Source organism: Melanotaenia boesemani, chromosome 20 (genome assembly GCF_017639745.1).
Source record: "Melanotaenia boesemani isolate fMelBoe1 chromosome 20, fMelBoe1.pri, whole genome shotgun sequence".
Taxonomy (NCBI): domain Eukaryota; kingdom Metazoa; phylum Chordata; class Actinopteri; order Atheriniformes; family Melanotaeniidae; genus Melanotaenia; species Melanotaenia boesemani.
In genome coordinates this window covers 7,963,325-7,987,143 of record NC_055701.1, presented here as the reverse complement: position 1 = coordinate 7,987,143, position 23,819 = coordinate 7,963,325, and the positions used below count along the sequence as shown (strand labels likewise).

General features: G+C 38.9%; 1 protein-coding gene across 1 annotated transcript; it reads right to left on the bottom strand.

The window, feature by feature from the left end:
- Positions 1-271: 271 nt before the first annotated feature.
- LOC121631019 (F-box only protein 33) lies at positions 272-16,997 on the bottom strand. Its single transcript, XM_041971626.1, has 6 exons — positions 16,442-16,997; positions 14,513-14,623; positions 12,508-12,668; positions 12,195-12,403; positions 11,777-12,074; positions 272-8,907 (listed from the first exon to the last, which is right to left on the bottom strand). The coding sequence occupies exons 1-6, from the start codon at positions 16,882-16,884 to the stop codon at positions 8,642-8,644; spliced, it is 1,488 nt and encodes a 495-aa protein (XP_041827560.1). The 5' UTR covers positions 16,885-16,997; the 3' UTR covers positions 272-8,641.
- Between the last annotated feature and the right edge of the window lie 6,822 nt (positions 16,998-23,819).

Here is a 23,819-nt window from a genome sequence, read left to right as displayed (position 1 = left end):
ACTGCCTATGTAGTTGTGTATTTTCTCTTTGTGCATTTGAAGATGTGAAATTTCCCTTTGTAGATTTTCCATTCCTCTTGTTTATTTTTTGTTGTCGTCATGTTTTTTCTTTACATCTCCTGATACAGTAGCCATGATGTAAAGTAGAAAACTAGTATGAATAATTAAACACTAGAGATTTCTGGGCCGCGTTTCTATGTTTCCAGACCAACTTTCTACGTGCTGCTGAAGCTGAAAACAACAGATAAAGAAATAAATCAATGGAAGCAAGTAACTTTTTAATGTTTTTATTCACTGACTAAAAGAAGAGAAGCATTCATTCAACATCAATTCAAATCATTTTACGGCAGGTTGACCCCTCAAGTGTATGCCATCTGTCAGTTCAGAGGTTTTTCTATGGAGGTTTGCAATGTGCCTCCCACCTTTACTTGACAACAGAACCACGAATCAACACTGTTCCCAATTAAAATCTGTCCTCTTAGCTGGAGTGGGCTCTTTCCCTTCAGACTACACCAAAAAAACAGCTGGAAAGATTTCAAATAAGTTTAAAACTGCATCAGATGTTATATAAATTCTCAGCTAAAATATCTTCATTTAATACTAGTAGAGTCTTCAGGGTAGAGCTCTGCTTTGCTTAGTCTTAACAAGTCATAATCCTCACTGTTGAGAAACCAGTCCTCCATCAGAACCACAACTTGTTCTGTCTGAAACTTGCCGATATAGTTCAGGACATTTAAAATGAAGCATGATCTTAAAAGATCAGATTTTAAAGTTGTTTTTTAAATACGCTCCATGGTATATGAAATCTGTCCAGGTGTGTTTTGGGTAAAGTCTGGTTTCCTGCTTACAGAAGGAAGGTAAAACCCAGTGCTGTGTGCTCACTTTAGAAACACGGTCACACAGGAACATTACACTCAGAATATTCAACAATTTAGGATGGTTAAACCGTTTCTGCAAAAAGAAAAAACAAAACAAAAAAAACAAAACACAATAATGTAGCATCTGATTTACAAAGTCTGTGTGATTTTGTATTACACTTCATGTTCATAAATTGAACCTGGACATGTGTTGCATAAGAGTATATGATGGTAATGAATTGTTGATACCTATACAAATATGCACTGTGTGAGTTTATATATATATCTATATATTTATTTATATAGTTTATATCTCTTCCTCTATGGTTTTCTAAAGACGCAGCCAGGCGCTGTCAGCACTGCTTGTGCCCCTTTGTGGCCACTAGTAAGACTGCTGTTATTGCAAACTGTCCTGATTTTAAACAAATGCACAACATTCGTACCACGATAAAACTGGGGCCATCTAGCCAGTCTCACAGAGACCAAGAGTGAGCCCGCCGTCACTGCTGCTGTTGCTGGGCTGGCTGACCAGAATCAAAAGATCTTAAAACTAAATGATAAGATTTCACAAATCATCATAAGGCCAAGTATTGTCACTGCAAGTTCTTATTAGTTTATACCTTCATTTCTACTGTGTGACAGTGAGAAAAGGAAAAAGCAAATATAAAAACAGAAGATAATCAAAGTTTGGATTATATGCATTCCTCTTGCATAGTTGTGAGGCTGGACTGGGCAGCAGGCCTGCCTGCCTGGCTAATTAGGAGGTTTGGCTCTCTAGACCTGACAAGAAAGACTTTGTTTAACAGCCAGAAATGTCAGAGCCACAGTAGCTGAAATCTAAATGAAGATAGTTGGCTGCTACAGAGCATGAATATCTATCAGTTCCTTGATATATCTGTATGCATCAAATATGCTGGCATAATTTGGCCAGGTTTTATGATTAGAGTGCCATTGTATGGTTTCTTTTTCTAGAACTACAGAGCAGCAGGTATACAATAATACCGTAAACAATGCACTTTTGTCGAGTTCTTCATCATAAAACTGCAGGAAACTGATTTTAGTGTCAGCTATATCTGGCACTGAAAACTGGAGTATCCAAACTTCCTCTCAGCGAGGCTATCTGCTAACTTCCTTCCTCTGTGTCTGGCTACCAATCACAAAAAAACTCCTACAAATATGTCTACATCTGTTACACACCACTGATTTTACTGATTTTATACCAGTGAAATGCATGTCCAGTGTTTTTTTTTCCAAATTACTGAGACACATCAGGATGTTAATCAGATTTGTCACATTCCTGCATTAAGTCCAGCCCTCTGTGAGCTCATTCAGTCTTCCATGTACTGGTTGTTTATGGCTGTAGAATTTAGAGAGAAAACAAAATGTTTTGATGATAAAAACCCCTGTCCTTCACAAATCCTTTCAGAAACAGTTTACTTTCCCTAAATGCCTTTTAGAGAAGGGTATGGGCCAGAAAAATCAAACTATCTCTTTTTCTTAGATGCTAGTTTTATTTTCCAGAACACCCTCAAAATCAACATTACAAACTCTCAAGTTGGCATCTAGGTGGTTGAGGTGGAAACTGGACTGGTGACATTTGACGAGTGTCTGGCTGTGGCTCAGAGCCTGCGTTCAGGCTGATGCAGATGTGACAAGTCTGCTGCTTTGGTACTAAAATAACACACACACCACTGCCCATGTCAATGGATTCAAGATTAGCTGTCAGGTACTAGCACTCAGCCGTCAAACCCTTTGTTATGTGGGCTTTATCAGACACATGGACCCCTTGTATATTAAAAAAAATGGCCAATACAACAGCTGTAATATGTTAAGATCAACGGACTAGTCTCAGGTGGACTGAATTAGAGACCACCTTTGAGGATTTAATTACTCATCAGGCCAGAGGAGCCATGATATCTTCCAGGATTACTCTATAAATGTACATGAACAGAAAAAAGTCAGATTGAGCTGGCTGCAACCACAATACAGCAACTGCTGGTAAGGGTCTCCTGAAAAACTGACACCACGTCTCCCCTCTGGAGCCTCAGTTGCCATTTTATAGCTGGGCTCATTAGTAATATAAGGCTCTGCTTGCTGTGTGTCTCCTTGTGTTTACACAATATCACAAAGTCAAATTAGCCCAGCTCAAGCGCCTGTGTAACCACAGTGAAAATTACTTCTATGCTCACTAACTTCCTCTTGATGTAACATGATGTTGACCTGCCAGGCAGCTTCAACACATGAAACCAACTAATTTGATGAAGACTCGTTACTGTAGTCCTCATTTTTAGCACAGTCACAGAAAGTTGTTTACATTTGTGACTTTTTTGTGTACCGGACACAAAAAGGCCCCTAAACCAGCCTGAAGCATGGCTTTGCAGAAACAACACATTAGAAACATAGCTGAGCTCTGAGCAATCACTTCCGAATGGTATAACACCTCCGTTCTACTCAGACCAGCTGCTAATCTGGTGTAACAAGCTGCAAACTCAATCTCTTCACAATCAGACTATTTAAAAAAATTACATTACATCATATATATATATATATATATATATATATATATATATATATATATATATAAATAAAAGATTAGCTTTCATGCACACGTTATAGCCATGTAGTAAACGGTTTGCTAGTCAGACGGCCTTAGTGACCCTCCTCTCCCAGTGTGGAATGTCCCGTTCCTAGCAGCAAATAACTTGACAGCTCCAAAACCCAGGAGTAAGTGCTTCCCATCAAATAAAAATACATTACATCAGGCACACAGGCCTGCCTTGTGGCCAGGATTCTACCCCGTCTTGCAGAGAACGTCTGCAAGCGTCTGTAGGGGGTGTTCAGTCCTTGAGGTGTTCTCTTTGTCCTCCTTTAATTTTACATTTACTCGCTCCTCACAGTGAAACAGGTGATTGACAGGAAAGAGAAAAAGGGCGAAAAATGGTGGGGATCTCTGATTTAAGCTCCTGTCACACTTATGCAACTGTACAGCGCTGGACTTGACAGCATGGCTTTGATCTATGACGTCTCAGCAACACACACTGCAGACCCTGAGAGTCGTTCAGAGGTAAGAATTCAGCCACACTGTACGAGATGTGCAACAATGTCGCTAACCCTTGTGTTGGAAATAAATGTCTAGTAATGCCATCCAAAACATAGATTCTTATATTTCTACAAACAGGGTACAGTCACTAGAACAAGACTGGCCAAACTTGAGTTTACAGGTCTGCTTTGGTCTATATACTTCAACCACGAGATGAGACAGCTGACATGTTACAAGGTCCAGGAGAATGTGGTCCAAAGAATAACAAGGACAAAGATTTGGAGATACAAAAACTTGGCATGAGTAGTTAGATCAGTGGATGAAACTGGGAGGAAAAGCATATGACAAACATAATGTGAGGAGGAGAAAACTATACTGTGTGAGTGTAGACGGGCACTTCAGTTCGACTCGAGTCTGGGTTAAGTTTGTTCCACTGTGGTCTTTGGCAGCTTAGAAACACATCAAGGGGGAAGAACAGATCCAGTGACTCCTAATATTCACATATGTGAGCTAGAGGCCTGAGCTATTGTTACTTTACATCCTCCTCCTTTTTGAAAACCCAACTGTACCCTGAGAGCAAAAGGATTTCTGTTCCGGTTTCATGCAGAACTGATACACTGCTGAACATGAGCAAGCTCCTCTCAAATATACATACACACACTCTTTCAGGCATGCACAAAGTAAATGACGGCTGACAACCTATTCACGCACACATCATATTCAAACATTTCTACTGGTTATACATGAAAACTTATGCAAAAGAAATACAGGCACACTCCAAGAAAAACTAAAACACTAGTGCGGAAACTCTAACCACTGTAGCTTGTAACACAGCTTCCCTAAAGAGTGAACTAACAACAGCAACAATTAACACCTAACACAAAGCCACCGACTTATTTAGACCGGTTTAGAAAGCAGTGAGACTCCATAAGCTTTTAGATACAAGGTGGCTCCATTTTTAGCCTTTGTCACTGGCATGTGAGAATCAGGGACAGGCGGCCATTCTCTTCAGATTGTTGTTTTCAAAATACTTTGCAGCGCTGTAATTGTTTGTCTCAAAATTTGGAAAATCTGCGAAGGAATTGGATTATTGGAGCAGCTTTACCAAGCAAAGGTTTAAATCTGTATATGCCACCCTGATTTAGATATTTTTGGGTAATGTTTTGTATTCATTTCCAGTTTCATGGCATCAATATTTCTTAAATATGTCTCACAAAATATCAATACATTCACTTTCGATAAATAAATTGTCCAAGAGCCTTTATATCGGTAATATATTGTCATTGCTGTCTGAAAAGGAAACCTATAAAAAAAAAAAAGTGACTGGGAATATTACACCTAAATCAAACTGTTCTTCGGCTCCAGCTGCCTATATCCGGTGAAAACTACAGAAACTCTTGCCCACAAGGGCAAACAGACTCCCCAGACAGCAAAAATCCAACTTTCAGTGTGGAAAGATTTGAAAAGACATTAAATAAATGGGGAAGTGGGAGTGCTGCTAGTAAAATCAGATTTTAAAAATCACTTTGTTTAGGGAAAGAAAAATCTTTACTAGCTGAGATCAGATTTAGTTTAACCTTACATTCAACTTAAAAAACTTTCTGATATTTCTGCCTCACCCAGCTGATGTTTAGCGGAAGAAAGCTGAGCTCTTACAAAGAGAAGGGAGAATAGAAGAGAGGAAGATAAGACAAAACCAACATGTTTTGGTCTGAACGCATTATGTTGGTATTTCGTTCCCTTCTGGCTGTTAAAAATAGCCAGAGAAAGCCTTTAAAAGAAACTCTTGGTACCAAAGTGCATTTATCCTGAGATATAAATCAAGGACTCCACAGATTATCATGGCTAACCCATCAAGGTCCCTTAACTGGAGAGCAAACATTTGGTAACCACAGGTCCATCACTTGGACCAATTCATTCTGAAGCTAGTAAAGTGCTGGGTGACTATGAAAATAAGTCCATATCAGGGGAAAAAGAAAACAATCTCAAGTCAACCTTGTAAACTACACACCTTAATGTGGACCTTCAAAGTCTACAGTGCCACCCTCCTGACATCTAAGAATGAGCTGAAGCCACCTAAGATGGTAATTTTTCTGACAGAAAAACCAGGCACCTTCAAGTCAACTACCTTTAATTTTCCTGTTAAACCCCAAATTCTCAGGAAATGCTCAGGAAATTCCTTCATAAGACAACAGAGTGCAGCAGCTGTCAAAACACTGGATCTTCACCTGTTATAACACTGGGCACAGTAAGCAAGTAATGATGCTCATATTTGCCCGGGGCGATGCCAGCAATGAGCCATGAACATGTCAGGACTCTGAACAAATATCAGGGAATGAGATCCACCATGCCAGACAGACATCATCCCATCAGCGCAGACATTTCTTAGGCCCGGCAGGTCCTCTATTGACAGCACAGATACAAACATGTGCAATAAGCAGCTAGGTTTTGCCATTCTGTAGTCTTTATCAACCTTAATCTTTGAAAACAAATGTACGATTAAGTTTGCTGACCCTCCAACTGAAGCGGAGAGAGGGTTTATCCGATGGCAAGATAAACAACAACAATTGTATCTGGAAAAGAGGGGCTGTTTCCAAGGCAACTGTGACTCAAAAGAAAAAAAAAACAAATGAACTGATTGTTTCACACATCCTACCAAACATCATCACCACCACTGTCTTGGTCATAGTGATGTTAACAGCCTACCTGAGACATTTAGCCAGAGATGAGCCACACGACCTGAAACCTTATTGTGCTATAGGTGCCAAAGACAAAAATACAAAAAAGAAACTAAGCAGTCTTGGCTGTGAGTAGAACTTACAATGTCCAAACTCAATTATTTAGCAACCCTGGCAAGATATGGCCCTGCCAAATTTCTGTGGCAAATACAGCGGTACAGTAAGCCTTTAATGTAGAACACCAAGCTGAGAAATGTTAGTTACATTCAATGCATCTTTTTCTTGTCCTCATTCATAATTATTAAATGTTCTACCTCAAAATAAACTGGTTCCTACTTACAGTACTGCTGGAATGTCTTGTATCTGCCATCTTAAGAGAGCTGCACTTACAGAATACTGATAATTTAGCACAACCTCAACATGTATTTGAAGGTAGGTATAAGGATATTTCTCAAAACAGAGTTTCATATGGCATTATGGAATGAAACAGCCTCTTCTTTCTAGGATAATGAAAGACTAAGATGTTAGATCTTAAAAGTCCTTCTGATGCCTCCATCTCAGCATGTTATTAAAACTGCCATATGGATACCAAACTGCAAAACGGCTCTGACTCCAATAATACAAACCAGAAAGGCAGATATCTTCATCAGGAATATTGGGGGGAAAAAAAGAAGAAAGGTCTTACAACCAGTGTACTGCAGATCAAAACAGAACACAGTATTGTTGTGTTGTTTTGTCACCTGCTGAGTTTTATAGTTTGGCTCTGAATATCAGTCAAAAGACAAAAAAACTTGCTCTTGAGCTAGCTGGTGGAGTTCCCCAAAAAGTGAGCAGGGTGGGAAGCGCATTGGCTGGAAGCATGTAACAATATTCTCCATTAAAGAATCAGTAAGATGCTCAGAAACCTTTATAAAGCATTCTGGCCATGAAATGCCACTGTTTCTTTTTTTTTTTTTTACAGTTATCAGTCATGACACTGACATGTCCATTGCTGATAAACAGAAGAGCCACAGATCACCGTTTATCTGTGGAGCTTCCCACCCTGCTTCAAGGTTCTCTAAGCAATGGAGAGATGCACAAGGTGCTCTTTCAGAAGAACAAAATAAGCAGCTATGGTTGCGTTACCCAGGAAGTTGTTGATCGGTTAGTTTACACACTCCAACTTTAGCTAGAGTGGAGCAGACACACCGGCACAGAGCAAAAGGTAAAAATAAATCAAATAAAATGGTGAAAAACAAAACAAAAACAGAAAAAAAAAAAAACCTAACAGCTTGTGCCTGAACACGCATCCCCTCATTAATCCCACTGGTCCATCAACCCGCCTGCCTGTCTGTTCCAGCTTTGAGCAGGATAATAATATATCTGTATTTAAATACACACAAAGCCTATACAGGCAAGGGTTCCACCACGCAGGAAAAAACTAGAAAATACACAGAGGGAGAAATGGAAAACGGTGAGATTAAAAAGAAAAAAAGGGAAAGAAAAACAAGACAAATCAAAGTTACATTATACAGAGGCTCTGGAGGTTATTAAGGTGATGGAGAGAGAGTGCCTAGCACTTGTGGGCAAGACCAGACCAGACCAGGCAAAATGGGTGTTCAAAGTAGCAGGATGAGTATTTTATCAAATTAACGTCTTTAAAGTGTTGCCAGGTGATCACAGAATGATATTCCTTCAAACTGAATGAACATCACTTCTTAATTAGAATATCTGTCTTTGTTTTAAACAGAATAATCTGAGTTGCAAGTCAATCTTTTCAAAGAAAAACGCCAAAAGTTGAATTTGTTTTTTTCAATTAACTGGCAAACTAGATAATCAAGACATAAAGCATGAGAACATCACATCCGCTAGGAAAGAATAGAACTTGATTGTGTGCTAGAAGCTGGTGGAAAGTAATGGCAAATAATAAAAATCAAATAAAAACTGATATGTTCATATTCTCTGGATTGTTTCACTTTAATCTGCTTTTGGTTTGATTGAGAGGTCTGACTTGACCTGGTCATGGCTGGTCCGGCCTGGTCTTGGCCCAGTTTCGGCTGTGATGTGTTGGCTTTGCCGTGTCTTGCCTACATGCCCATGCTGAAGGCGTGCAGCTCGCGGTGGAAGTGTTGGGTGGGTTCGGACAAAACCACACTGGAATCCAGGCAAGGGTGCCAGACACGACCAAGGCCCAGTGAAACTTCTTTGACTAGGTTATGGACTGGGTCTCCCTCCACGTACAAGGACTGGTCTGGATCAAAGTCGATGCTCTCCTCTGAGACTGTAAGCACACGAAGATTGGAGCCCCGTAGTCTGGAGATGGCCACCAGGTTATGGGACCACACAGTGTAACCTACAGAGAAGTTAGAAGGAAATATTAAGGATTAATAATAGATATTGTGCAGACATGAACTTAAAAAAGAAGGAAAACAAACCAAAAACAAAACATTTTGTGAAGAGAAGAGACGAAAAATCTTTTTAAAAAATGTTGCTAATCCTACACTTCAAATACATCCCATTAAAGTTGAAATATTTTAAATTTTGTTTGCCCACTCAAGACATTGCATATTTCACAGATATTCATTACATAACAAGACTGTTTATTAGACAGGTTCTTAATACCCTGTTTCACTTTAATTGAGAGCTCTGACTTGACCTGGTCATGGCTGGTCTCCGAATGAGAATAAGTCATGGACAAAAAGAGACCAGACTGATTTTATCTGGCTGTTAGGACAACTGGAAGCTTATTCTCAGATGCACTGATAGCCCCTTTCACACTGGATAGGTAGGTTCCCAAACGAAAGTTAGAATCGGCTGGCGTGTTCAAATCGGGAAACAAAAGTTGGTTTAAAATCTGAAAAAAAAAAAAAAACAAACAAAAAGAAAAGGTTCTCAGCGGGTATCAAAAAAAAAAAAAAAAAATCATGTTTCCCTTTTGCAAACTTTGATGGTTAAAGGCTGTTTCACACCCGACCGCTGTTACTTACCTTTCAATAAAATAACAAAACACTTGACAATATTTATAAGTGTTGTATTGTTATGTTTCAATGAAGTTAAAAACACACAAACAACAGAGCAAACATTCAATAAGCTTCAAGATGAGGAAAGCATCCCACAACAACAATTAAAAAAAGGCTGGATGTGGTGTTACATGTCCATCTTTAGAGCTACTGGTCAGCCACCACAGCAGCCGTGACAGTACCGCCTCCCTCCCACAGGTCTTCTCCAAATTAGGACGGGTTGACTATAGAACCCTTGAAAATAAACTTCAGATCAGCTAGTTTTGATCGAGCAGACACCGGAATAATAAATTTAGCATAAACCCTGAATGCCACTGCGTTGTTATGTTGCCTGTCAACCAACTTAAATCTCAGTGGGCAATATATGCTGGTATTGACATCCAAACTAACATCCTATTAAATTCACTCAGCCATCAGAATATATTGTTTATTTTGGGAAGCTGTAAATTACAATGGAGTCTGATGACTTAACCATCAACTTACAGGACAAAACCTCCAGGATGTTGTTAACTTCAGAGAAGTAAAGCCTGTAAAGCCCTCTGTAAAATGACGTGAATACAGGCAGGCTCGCAAGAAAGCACAGAGGTTCTGAGCCTCCAGAACTGTGCCTGAGCCAGAGCGGAGCCTGTCTGAAAGCAGAATGTGTGGGGCTGACATCTGATGTCCAGTCAAAACATAATAAAATAGTCCAATTTTCTCATAACATCCTCTTTTTCAGAAAATATAGTCAAACACAGCCTGCACAAGGATGTCAGATCTTTCCTTCATTCTGTCGCAGTTACAAACTACAACAACATTGTGCCAAGTGCCAATAGGAATTGCTTGTATTGCAGGTTAATGCTTTAAGTTTTGTGCCAGAGAACTAAAATTTGCTTCTTTGGTCCACACCAGAATTTGAATGAGTGCTAACACTGGTCCAAATGGAGTGGACTATCCGTGGAAGCGGACCAGGACCAAAGAGCAACAGTGTGAATGCACCCTAAGATTACAAAATCAATATGTATGAGTTGGCAAATAATTTCAATAAAATTTCACTTAAGTAAAAAAGTGGGACTGGAGGGTGTGCTCCAACTACAGGGGATCACACTCCTCAGTCTCCCTGGTAAGGTCTACGGGGTCCTGGAGAGGAGGGTCCGTCGGATAGTCAAACCTTAGACTGAGGAGGAACAATGTGGTTTTCGTCCCGTTTGTGGAACAGTGGACGAGCTCTACACCCTCTTAAGGGTCTTGGAGGGGGCATGGGAGTTCGCTCAACCTGTCTACATGTGCTTTGTGGACTTGCAGAAAGCAACTCCCGTGGGGGGTGCTCCAGGAGTATGGAGTGCCAAACTCCCTGGTACAAACTGTCCAGTCCCTGTACAACTGGTGCCAGAGCTAGGTCCGCACTGCCAGAAGTAAATCAGATTTGATTCCAGTGAGGGTTGGACTCCGCCAGTGCTGCCCTTCGTCACAGATTCGTTTTAATAACTTTTTTGGACAGAATTATTAGGTACAGCCAAGGTGTTGAAAGGATCTGGTTTGGTGGCCTCAGGGTATCTGCCTTTTGCAAATGATGTGGTTCTGTTGGCTTCAGACCATGATCTTCAGCTCTCGCTGAGCCGAGTGTGAAGCGACTAGGATGAGAGAGGATTGGTGTGGCACCCGTGAACGCCTAGGGATCCCCCTGGATGAGCTGGTGAATGTGACCAGGGAGAGGGAAGGTTGGGCTTCCCTGCTTAGGTAGCTACCCCCGCAACCCAACCCAGGATAAGTGGAAGAAAATGGAGGGATGGATTTTACCTAAGTATGGAATTAAAAGTTGGAGATAAAATACAATACAACTGTATTTTATCTCCAACTCTTTTTGCTTTGCTAAAAATATAAGTTAAAATACTATTTGCAGTTGCTGTACTGCATATATATATATATATATATATATATATATATATATATATATATACACACATATACATATATATATATATATATATACATATATATATATATATATATATATATATATATATATATATATATATACACACATATACATATATATATATATATATATATATATATAAAATCTTTAGAAAACCCATCCATCATTATTATCTAGCATATTTGTAATTGTAACAAATCAACCAAAAAAATTGTTCTAATAAATTAATATACTCTTGTTTTAGATGATTTTTTTAATAAATAGTAAAAATACTTTGAACTTACCATGTATCACTAGTACAGTCAGCTGAGTACATCTCCACACCAAAAGGACCAAAGGATCTTCATTGCGATTGACACTGAGGTCAGGAAAGTCAGGACCATCCCTCAGAAGTAGAAAGTGAGTCAGCGTTTTGTTGTACTGCTGAGAGATGAGCTCCAGAGTGGCATCCGTCACTAGCGTGCTGTAACTGTCGAGGTGAAGACGCTCCAGGGGAAGGCTCGGCTTTAAAACCCTGAGAAGCTCAGAGCTGTCCACCTCCAGAGCCATGATGTAGACTCGCAGGTTGGCACTCACACGAACCTGTGGAGAATCAGGTAAATTTCACTGATAAGGATGGTTTTGTTAGTCTAATTATTAAAAAATACGCACAAAATGCATGAATGATTGTCTGAAATAACCAGGACAACACTGTGACATTACCAGTGCCTTCCAGTCATCGTCTGTAGCTGTTCCTTCTAATGGTTTGAACTCCAGGGCGGCGCCATTGAGCAGCAGGGAGAGGCGATGGAGTGGAGTTCGACGTGGAGATGCCAGCAAACCACAAAGCTCAGATGTCAAGTCGGAAAAATCCAGAGCCAGCGAATGAAGGTTAGAGAGACGATCCAACTCTGATGGTGAGATGAGGGGACCTGAGGAAAATTTCTGAATTTAGTTGGTAAAACCTACTGCTACATGCTACAGTTCATAATAATTGTAGCTGGCACACACAGTGATACACCAGACAAATGCATACCCAGCTGATGGTCCAGTAAGCTGAGATGCTGCAGGGTTTCAGCTGAAGGATTTGACAGGCAGGTTAAGGAACAGGGAGTCACCAGACCCAGCATGAAGCTACAGGACAACCACCGCAGCTGCCTGCTGTTAGACAACAACTCCATGAACAACTGCTGGATTCTGTGGAGAGCAGAGAGGATGGGTGGCGAGAATCAGCCTCCGTTCACTTCACCACAATTCTTTCAAACTGCACAAGTGACCCAAATCTAAAATAAATCTCATCCTGGAAATGAAACTTAAAACTTCCTGTTTAAAAAGTGAATTGAAAAAGAATGTGCTGCATTTAAAGCAGTATTTACACACAATTAATTTTAAATAAATAAATAAAAAATTAGTTAAAAATAAAATGAAATAGCTGTGTCAGATAAGTATCTTAAACCTGCTGTACGTAATTCAGAGCAAATAAAGGGGTAAAAAAATGAACCTCCAAAACGCATAAACATGAGCCTAATTTGTGCTTCCTCATATCATTTATACTCGTGCCTGTGACCTGACAGTCAATCACAGAAATTAATTCTTAAACATGCTTTAATTCCTCAGAAAAAAAAAGACTTGGAGTAAAAGGAAAGCTTGCTGGAGGAGCTATAAGAGAGAATGAACTAATCCTTTGGGCAAAGTTTTTTTTGCCATTTGCAATGCATAAAGAAGCAGTTATACATTATTCCTAAATGGTAACTTGAATACAAAATAAAAACACACACCATCACATACACATTCAATCCTAAACTGGCAGAAATAGTAAAATATACCGGTAAGTTGCAACAAAGTGATAATCATTTTAAATGAATGTATCTAAAGAAAAGACATCTCTTCTTTACTTGTGTGTCTGTCCTCCTTTGTTTAGATCTCTGGTAAGAAATACTAAAGGCCCATTTATGCTTGACGCGGAAGATGGATATGCAGGCGGACGGGCGGTTTTGTCTGTCTACTGCATTGGTTATGCATGTAATTTGGTCTGTTTTCAGGTAGCTTTGCTATCAATTGCTTGATGCAGAAGAAGGTGCAATATCACTGGAAACTGCGGGGGCAGTGCTGAGCAGAATAGCTGACATGCGACCAGCGAGAGAAACAGACCAGAGAAGAAGAAGGGGGGGGACCCAGATGAAGAACAAAGACGAGCACATTAACTAGAAAGACTATATGCAAGTGTCTGAAACTGACGTCAGCTTGCAGGAGTGAACTATGAGCTCAGCACTGTCTGCTAGTGGAGGAATTGACTTAACAACTATATGAAGTTTGAAGCAGACGTCCCCATTTACGTACATCAGGGCTATTCAGTTCAGTCCTACAAGGGCCATAGTCCAGCAGGTTTTCCATGTATCCCTGCTTCAGCACACCTGCATCAAATTAAATGGATCTAACAGCCAATTAAGTTCTGCACAATGACTAATTAATTTGCATCAGGTATGTTAAAGCATGGATACATGGAAAACCTGCTGGATTGTGGCCCTCGTAGGACTGAATTAAAAAGCCCTGACGTACATAAAGAAGCAAAAATGGGCCTTTAGACACCAGGAGAGAAGGAATGAGAGAAACCAAAGATGTATAAGTTGGGAAACAATACTTCAGATTTGATAAGATTATCAGAAAAGTCACACTGAGGCCTGTATGTAAAAATCAGCATGTTGACAGGTGACATTTTGAATTATTTCCCAACCTTGACATCACCATTTAAATCTCAATTTCTCAAGAAACACCTACTTCTGAGCTTGTGATTCATATTGTTCACATCTCAGCAGACAAGACTGTATTTTCAAGTTGTGTGCTGTGCGATGTCTAACTTTTTAATGACAAACATCTCGTCGAAGCCAATAGATCCACATATGCCGCAAAACATACGACAATCATGATTTTGCAAATCTACACAAGATATAGTTCATTTACAATAAAAAGAAACCACTCGATTGATAATATCAATGAAAGCAAACCATTTCTATCATTCTACAGCTTTCATGTTTGCTTACTCGTTGATCTTTTTGTCCCCCTGATGAATCTGATGCAGATTGGAGCTGTCTAACAGACCCTCCTGTTGGAGAATAAAGGTGTCCCCATATAGACTCAGCTTCTGTAGGTTTCTAGGGAGGAAGAGGGAGGAAAAAGCCATTTAGTACCAGATCCATTGCAACAACACATCCCGCTCATAGAAAAACATTAATGTGACATGGTTTTCACGCACAGCAATTATTTGTAGAAGGTGGTTTCAATGTTATGTTTATATTGCCAACATTTATTTGTTATTGTAGCTGTAAAATTTGGGTCTATCCCAAATAGCAAAAAGGGATGCTTAAGAATTGTAAACAGAAAAAAGAACTGGACTACAGGTTAACATTTCCAATCCAAACAGCTGATAAAAGGGACTTCTCCTACTAGCCAAACTGCAGCCATTTTGCACAATCTAATTCGGCCAAACTTCTCTATATTGTTGAGCTGCACTCGATCATGCAAAGTATTTAGGCTTCCCTGCATTTTGCTGCACCGCTGTCTTAAACCCTTTATATCCCACTACAGAAAATAGAAAAAGCAGCAGCAGGCTATGTGCCATAAGTTGATGGTTTGGAAGGTTGTTGCATTTAGGTGAGCAGAGGTCACAATGAACGCAATTACATTCTTTCAGACAGGATGTGAGACAGATCCACCAATAAGGTGAACAACATGTTGTGCTTGAATCACCCACTTCCTGAGTAACAGCTGGCAACTCAGCTTTGTAGTCTCGTGTGCATTTACCAGTGCCCCTGGTAAGACACACACACCAATATTGGTGTAGCTAGTGTTAATTGAAACCTTAGATGATTTGCCCTGATGATCAGTGGTAAAACTCATCTTCACCACAGGTGTACTGTGCAAGACTTTGAAAATACTTCAGTTTTGTGGTGACAGGAAAACACCAACTAATACGAACATGTTAATTACCTAAATCTGACTTGAAAAACTACTTCCAAAGTTGATGCTCTCTTTTTCCTAGCTGTTTGAAATGCTTGCAGGCCTGTTGCGTACCTTCTGACTGGTGGAGTAATATTATCCACTAGCACCAAATCAAGCTCAACATGCACATTACATGTAACCAACTCTGCCTCATTTTTCAAATCACATCAGAATCAGTGCACTGTGGTCAAGCTTGTCAGTACATTTTCAAACAGAAGCAGCTTAATACAATGAATTCAGACAACAGAAAAGGTTTCAGCCCCCTCAGCAGAACTAAGACATGAAGTAAAAACCTCTGAATGGGTGCCATTTCAATACCACAAAGCACTGTGGAGAGTAATGGAGAATGTTGGAGAACGTCTAACAGAGATGCTGCATTGAAATCTGGAGTCTTAATATAAAGAGGAAAGTTTTGAAGAGTGGAAATTTCCACAGCATAAATAATCTGCGTACCATGTCAGCCACAATTTATATAGACTGCTAACAGATGGTCATAAACTATATGTTTCAACAGCATACCAGCATACATCTAGATGTTAAGTGTGTGAGTGTATGTGTGTGCTGATATCAGCAAGTCACAGCCAACAAAGCAGTCTCTAGCCGCCACCAGTCCTGCATTGAATCTGCTGGATTGGAGAAACCAGTGTAACATAAAACTAGCAACCTGGCAAACACGCATCAAATAGACATAAACCTAACAGTCTGATAACGACTTGTATCAAACTAAGCAATAACATAGTGTTGTTAAAATTAAAATGTCTGCACATATACAACACAGGCTGTCAGCATCACCGCAGACAGGGCACGATTACGTAACTCCTAATGCCAGGGTTTGTTTATAGCCAACTAAGCTAGCTAGTTTCAAGCTCACTGCAGCGCATCAAATGCTTTAAATATTCGAAATCAAACGAGCGTGTCATATGAAATCATAAAATTCACTATAAACAAAGACCCATTTCATTTAACGTTACCTATTGTTTCGGATGCTGGTGAACACGCACAACACCTGGTCCAAATAGGTGGCCATGGCGTCTCTCCAACGCTCCGAGAGCTGCGGGTCACTGTCAGGACCGGGAGGCTGGTCCATCCTGGCGGACGACGGGTCGCTGTTCAATGGGCTAAGGTTGCCTTCGACTGGTGCTAATTCCATCTGCAGCTCCCGCACAAAAGAGCCAAACTTTCGCATGAGAAACTCTAGCTTCAGGGTTTCGTCGGTGCTGGACCCGCTGCCGTTACAACCGCCACCTATCCGCAGTTTGAGCTCGGTCCACAGAGCGGGGTAGAAGAGACACTCCCTCCACCGCGAACACACGGCCGAGGCCCGGAGCTTGTCTCGGTCGGACAGAAAGGAGAATATGTGGACAATAAGCTCGCTGGGCAAAGCCATGGCTCCGACACCCCCGCACAGAGCCATGGCGAGCTAAGGGAGAGTCTGTTTGAAAACCAACCAGTTATCAATGTTATAACTGTTCTTTTTAGACAATACTGCAGCGATAGAGTGCGAGACCCCTCTTCCTGTCGTGGAAAACAAATCGTTTTTCAGTTTTGCCTTCAATACTATTGGACTGCACCACTCCCCCTCAAAACGCAGGGGACAAAAAAAGGATTGCAGAAATTACCAGTAGATGTTCGCATTAATATAAGGTTTCTGGCAAAGTTATGACATAATATATTAAAAAGTATTATGGCCTTATTTTTTTTAAATTTTCCACGTTTTTGATTATCCACGATTGTAACGCCGCTTTGTCGACTGAATGGTTACGTCCAGAGTCATTGTTATTTTTGCCATACCTCTATTGCCCACCAGAAGGTGGTATTTGTCGGCATTAAAAATCTCAAGCCAACACGTGATCTTTATTTTGGTGTTTGAGTCCAGCAAGACACACCTCCACAAGTTCATACACCCACTCCAAAGTCTACTGGGTAAACAAGACTAAAACGTGTGGTCCTACAACTTACAAGGCTTTATACACATATTTTCACATGTCAGTGCATTATTGATCTATTGATGTATTACTTCAATGAAATTTAGCTTTCAGTATTACAAGGGGAATCGATGGATGGAGTGAAGTGAGCGAAGAAAGGGTTGTTAAATGGATTGATTGATGGGGTAGAGGTGTGAGAGACTGAGGGGGGAAAGTAGAAGAATAACTGAAGGGAAGTGTAAAGGAACAGGTGAATGTCAGACAAGAACAAGTAGAGGAGCAGGCAGATAAGGTAGAGGTGTAGTACACAGGGAAAAAAGCAGAGGATCAGTGGAGAGGGAGTAGATCCAAAGAGATGAGGAAAAAGGAGAAAAATGGAGGGGGAAACAAAGGGAATTGGATGGGTGTAGGTGGACAAAAAGAAGAGAAGTTAGGGCAGTGGATGGTGAGGCAGAGATGTGGTGTGTAGAGGACAATGGGGGTGATGGATGGAGAGAGACAGAGGTAGAGGTGTTATGGTGGAAATGAAAATAAGTGTTGAGCTTTGTAGAAAAAGGGAAATGTGGAGGTTGTGATGTAAGAAGATATAATGAAGGTAGAGAAGAGGTAAGGAGGAAGTTACTGGTTTTTCATTGGTGGTCTCAGCCTTTGTGCTGCAGCTCTTCTTGTATATCCTGCTAATTTAAATAATTTTCTTTACCTCTTCCATTTTTTTTCTTCCGTCTTCTTTTGTTTCAGATGTTTCTTAGTTTTTTCTTTCCATTTCAGCTGCTTTTGTTTTTTTCTATTTCCATTAGTTTCAGATATGTCCTCTCTTCTTCTTTTTTTAACTCCTGTTTTTGGTCTTTTTTCTTGCAGGTTAATCTTTTCTATGACTGGCTGTCCAGCCTGCTGCCCTTTCCAAAATCCAAAGTTGAACCATCTCCTTTTCTTTTTATCTCGAAGCTGCTATTATTTTATTTCTTTGCTTCTTTTCTGCCAAATTGGTCTTTGCCTCTTCAGTTTGTATTTTCTTTTGATCCAGTTCATTCTTTTCCTTTAGAAGTGTATTTCAATCCTCTTGCAATATTCTTTTCTCCTGCTGCAGCTCTTGTTCATCTCAATGATTTTTCTCCTTTACCTCAAAATTATTACTCTGCAGCTCTTCAATTTCCTTTTCAAACCTTAATGTTTTATCCTCAGGTTTTTCTTAGTTTGATCTATATTATTATTATTATTATTTGTAGATGAAGGGCAAGTGGAATTTCCCAAATTTATGTCAAATTTGAGCTTTTTTTTTTTTTTAAACTGTATTAAATAGTATTCACAACTTTTTTAATCAGCTTTTTATTTATTTATTTTTAATCGCACTTAATTGATTGAATTTATTGGTATCCTTTGTTTGCTGGACACAATGCTAAGGACATGTATTTAAGTGCCCTTGAGAACTTACACTGGACTCTAGCATCGGAGTGAAAACTACAGCTATCCTAATCCAAATTCAGATATTATCCAAATTAAAATGTGTCTATAAGGAGCTTGTTATTTAGAAAAACAGACGGGGTGCTGGTTAACCTTTCAGATCTTGTAGACAAATAATTTGTTTAATACATTTTTTCAGTTCTTTCTTCCTGTGAGGAGCAGGAAAGTCAGATATGTCTGCAGTAATCTGTCTGTTTGAAACGTGAGCACTGAGCTGCTGTTTTAATCTAAATATAAGATTTAAACAAATTCAAACAGAATCTTGAAAAGTATTCAAAGGACACCTAAAATGCAAGTTTTGTTCCTTTAAGTTGGATGAATGTGAACTCAGTGGTTGAAGTATATGACAAATACTGTAAGTCATTCGATGGGCTTCAGCTGAAATGAATAAACATACATTTTCTTATCTTTGTTTTGTGTGTTTGGGCTTGTAAGTACATCTTAAATCAAATTTTTTAAATTTTATATACATGCTCCCCTTTTTTATTCAATTTGAAATTCTACATATTCTCATTAAAAGTACAGTTAGCAATTGCTTTAAAACATTAATGCTGAAACCCTGGGCTCTGTTGATTAAACAACAGATATTTTTAATGTTTTCTTGTCATTATCAGCAGACTAGAATGAACTCTGAAGAAGATTTCCATGAATCTGTACATTATGTCTGCTATCTCTCCTCATATCAAACAAACTGTCTAGTGAGTCTGCTAACATGACTTTCAAAATCCAAATAAATGGGAGTAATGAGACAATAATAGGATCAGACTCATCTATATACACTAATGAAATGTGATATATGAAAAACTCTTCTATATTTTTCAGTCCATTATCATTTTATTTTTTGATACATAATATGTGATTAAGACTAAAATTTCCAGTTATTTTCAAAATGTCCAGTCTTTGTTGAACATGGTGGTGCCTCTGGTGTTAGCACGCTAAGAAAATTTTAATGTGGAAGCTAATAAGCCTGCATAATAGAAATTCATTATTTTTTATTATTTATTCTTTTTAAATGCTTTATTGAACACATTTACATTTACAACACAGGGTTTAAATAACAAAACTAAACATAGGGGATCAAAATAATCAACAGCAGGAGAATAAAGGAATGAACGCAAACAATGAAAAATTACCAGAAAAAAATAAAAAGATATATCACCAAAAATCCCAAATAATAATAATAATAATTTGGATAAAAAACAAACAAACAAAAAATAACAACTTAGTTTATTTCTCGCTGCTGCAGGCCATCATGTTTTTCTTTTCTGCTAAGCTCTCCTTGTGTTTGCTTTGCTTCCGTCTTTTTAACGTTTTCCATTAAAATGACTTTTTCTTTTGCACATGATCAGATGTAAAACAACTGAATATATTAGATATATGGGTCTACATCCAGGAAGACATCTGAGTATTGGGGAGAAATCTAGATGTGTTAATTCTATTTCTCATAATAATCAGATAATTGCCATCATCCAGTAAACCATCAGAATGCTGTCTATGCATGTCAACCTCAGTTTAGTCACTTAATGACCTGATAACTCCAGAAATCTTCGGTGTGCATGTTAAGACATTTGTTTAACCAGGTAAGTCGGTTGAGAACGAATTCTCATATGATAACCAATGACAGTTTGGTTGTAATTGGGCCCAGTGACTGCTGATTTGTAGACCTTGTGTTGGATGCTTTGCTCACAATCAGTGCATGGTCATCACAGACTTATGAAATTCTAGGTTTTCCTGGCTGAGGTTGTACTGGACCTCATTCCATTTATTTTCTTTAAGGGGTTTCATACAGAACATCTTGGCAGTTCTTTGGCTCTGCAAGTTTGTTATGTTTGTACTCAATTGTCTGAAAACTCCATAAACCTTGTCCAAAAAGGTAGCAACAATGTTATGTTTAGTTTTTCTCAGACGCTGGCAAACAGTTTGGTAAATTGATGCCACCTGGTGGTAGCAGACACACATTACAATCAGTTCTGCTTAAAGCAAGATAGTCGCATATTGAACTGATAGTTGCATGAACTATTTGAGTCCTTGGAGTCAAATTGATTTAAAAAAATCATTACAAATTCCTAATAAAATTGTATTTGAGATTTCTCCTCAAGAAGTGTGTTTTTCAGGTGTGTCCATGCTCCAAGAGTGGCATTTGTGGCTCAGGTGATAGACCTTTATCCACCTTTGGCCACAGCCTGCTTCCAAATCCTCCACATGTTGATGTGCACCTGATATAGAAAAAGAGAATTTAGGATATAAAAGTGCAAAACCTTCAGGAAGACTCATTTAATTTAGCAGTTATGACTGTAAGATATTTTACATGGAAATTATAAAAGAAATATAAAGCTGCAAAACATTGTATTGAGGTATAGAAAACATTACTCAATGAAAAGGTTTTTTGTTTTTAGCAGAATGTGTCCTTTTCCACTTCTTTTCCACACAGAAAACACTGATGTCACACAGACAGATGTTGTCAAACTGTTACAGTGCTGAGTCCAGTGAAACTTCAATGAAACTGAAATAACATTAAAAAATGAACCTTAGTAACATCTGGTGGTCAGTAACAAATGTAGTTTCTTTTATGATTCTTTGTCTTCACTTTGTAGGTTTGTGGATGAATTTTATTAACCTCTTCTTGACTAGAGCTGCCTGTACATGGAGCAGCATGATATACGTGCAGTACAGAAGATCTTTGCAGATGCTATGAAGCACCAATCCTAACATGTAGCGTACCAAAATGACGGGAAAAAACTCGGCTAAAAGACTTTACCAAGCATCCAAATCCAAATTGCTTCCTCCCAGTCAAGCCTGGTGTTTATTTCCATAATAATGGTGGTGGAAGGTGAATGCATGTTGTATGTGTGTATGACTGAACGTGATTAGATTATGATCAGGTGAGTTTTTAAATTTGTTAGTTGTGTGTTTTTATGTAGAAAACTTTATGCTACTTTGTATGAAAAGTACAAAACAGTTGAAACCCCAAGCAAATATATGGGAATGTGACAAAGACATGAGAACGGCACTGTCCACTTTATTGTTCAATAAAACAATCTCAGACTTTAATCAGGAACGACAGACCAGCTGAAACTTGCTTGAGAAAGTTTTACATGCAAGGAGTTCACATCTGCACAAACACAGAAACAAGCTGCGACTGTGAACTGAGGACCCAATTGTTCTGCACAAGTATTAAAACTGCGTTATCTTCTTAGGAAGGTCATGTTCAGCTTTCCCATGAGAAAAATGAGCCATGTTTCTACTGACTATGTACTTACTCACAGACGCAGCTACAATGTAAGATTAACAGAAATATGAGTTAGAAAATATGCTTGCAAAAGTCTTAGGAAGAAAAAAGTTACAACTATGAAACTATGATCTGTATTTCTTCTAGTTCTGCTAATTTTTCCACTTCAAGCAAGCCACATAAACAATTTGTCATACGAAAGCAGAGACTCTTCTGATTACGGTGATGTCTGTCTCATCACTGTGGGACAAAAAACTCTGTGAGCTAGCTGTCAATTTCATAAATCATTAGTTTGAAATGAATCACCAAGGTCCTGCTAGTTTCCATGACGATGAAGAGGGTTTTAGAGTGAAGCATTCACACTTATAAGGGATCTTACTCAATGAGGGATCTGTCTTTATATTATTCTGACTCTGACCATTGATAGAGGTGTCCATCACCAACATTAGCCAATGTGTTCCTGAGATATTTACCTGCGTAACACCTCTGTTAAACATCTGTAAAACTGCTCAGGGTAACTTTTTTTTAGTTCCTCATCAGACATTACTTTATTAACCCTAGGGCCACTTTACTAATTCCTAGATGAACTGGGCGGCTATCCTGTGGTTTTCACTGAAATTAATGTGTTTTTCTTTTAGGAAGAGATAACCATTTACATTTTCCTACTGTGTTTCTTTGAAACAGAAAGAAACAGAAACATAGATCTGGATTCTGATTCTGCTGTAGTAATCTTGCATGTCTCAGCTTTCTGTTGAGACAAAGATTATACAAACAGCTCTTGTAATTGTGTTGTTTCAGACTGGAGGCAGAAAAATAGACCATGTCAAGAAGAGGTTAAACTATGATCACTCCTTTTCAGAATCTGGAGAATAAAATGTTGAAAGGTTTAAGGGGAATTAAATTCAACAAAAGAAATGAGCAACTACAATCAAACGCTGGATGAAATTGTCTGTCCGGGTGTTATTTGCTCTATCCACTTATTAAACTATTCAGTGAGATCATCTTCCTTCTGAATTGTCCTTGAAGATGACAGTTAATCCCACTTGCTAGCTGAAGATGCACCCTAACCAGAAGCAAAAACACAATTTCATTCTCACCAGAAATTAAAGTACAACCCTTCAAATGAGGCCTGATGTTGCTGAATACAAATGTGAAGCAGGGACGTGCTAAAACTGTGAAGCTCTGATGTGGTAAATGTAAGTGGTTCCCCTGGTGATGATGACTGTTGCTGTAAAAACAAAACAGAGAAGACAAAAGAAAGTTGATTGTAGCCAAGTGCAAGATACAAAAATCAAGCGATGGCAGAAGCAACAAACAGAAAAAACTTGCAAGTAAAGGCATTCACATCACCAGTCTGTCTCCCTCATTGCAACCTGCTAATCAATGAAAATCTTATCTACTATCTTCTGATGGTTTGCAGGCATGTTTGTATCTTCCCCTTGGACACTCATTAGGTTTAGGATTTTATCACACATTTATCTGTTGGCAGATCACCACCAGTGGCATCAGCTTTTATGCTACTGAACCAACATCCAAACAGAAAACGATTAAATGAAGAAATTATAAAAAAAAAATGCATGTTTGGATTCATGAAAATGAAAGTACACACTGTTCCTACCGTTTTATATACCAGGACATAATAAAAAGCAGATGCTCCTTAGGTCTTAAAATAAATAAATACAACCAACGATGACCAACAGCACGTTGCATATTATACCATGTATTATTCATCTA

Excerpts from the sequence above, each read along its gene's own strand:
- LOC121631019 (XM_041971626.1), bottom strand. The coding sequence starts at position 16,884 with ATGGCTCTGTGCGGGGGTGTCGGAGCCATGGCTTTGCCCAGCGAGCTT. Across the intron at positions 12,404-12,507 it reads CTTACTGGACCATCAGCTGG|GTCCCCTCATCTCACCATCA; the intron begins GTATGCATTTGT and ends AATTTTCCTCAG. Across the intron at positions 8,908-11,776 it reads GACTGTACTAGTGATACATG|GTTACACTGTGTGGTCCCAT; the intron begins GTAAGTTCAAAG and ends ACTTCTCTGTAG.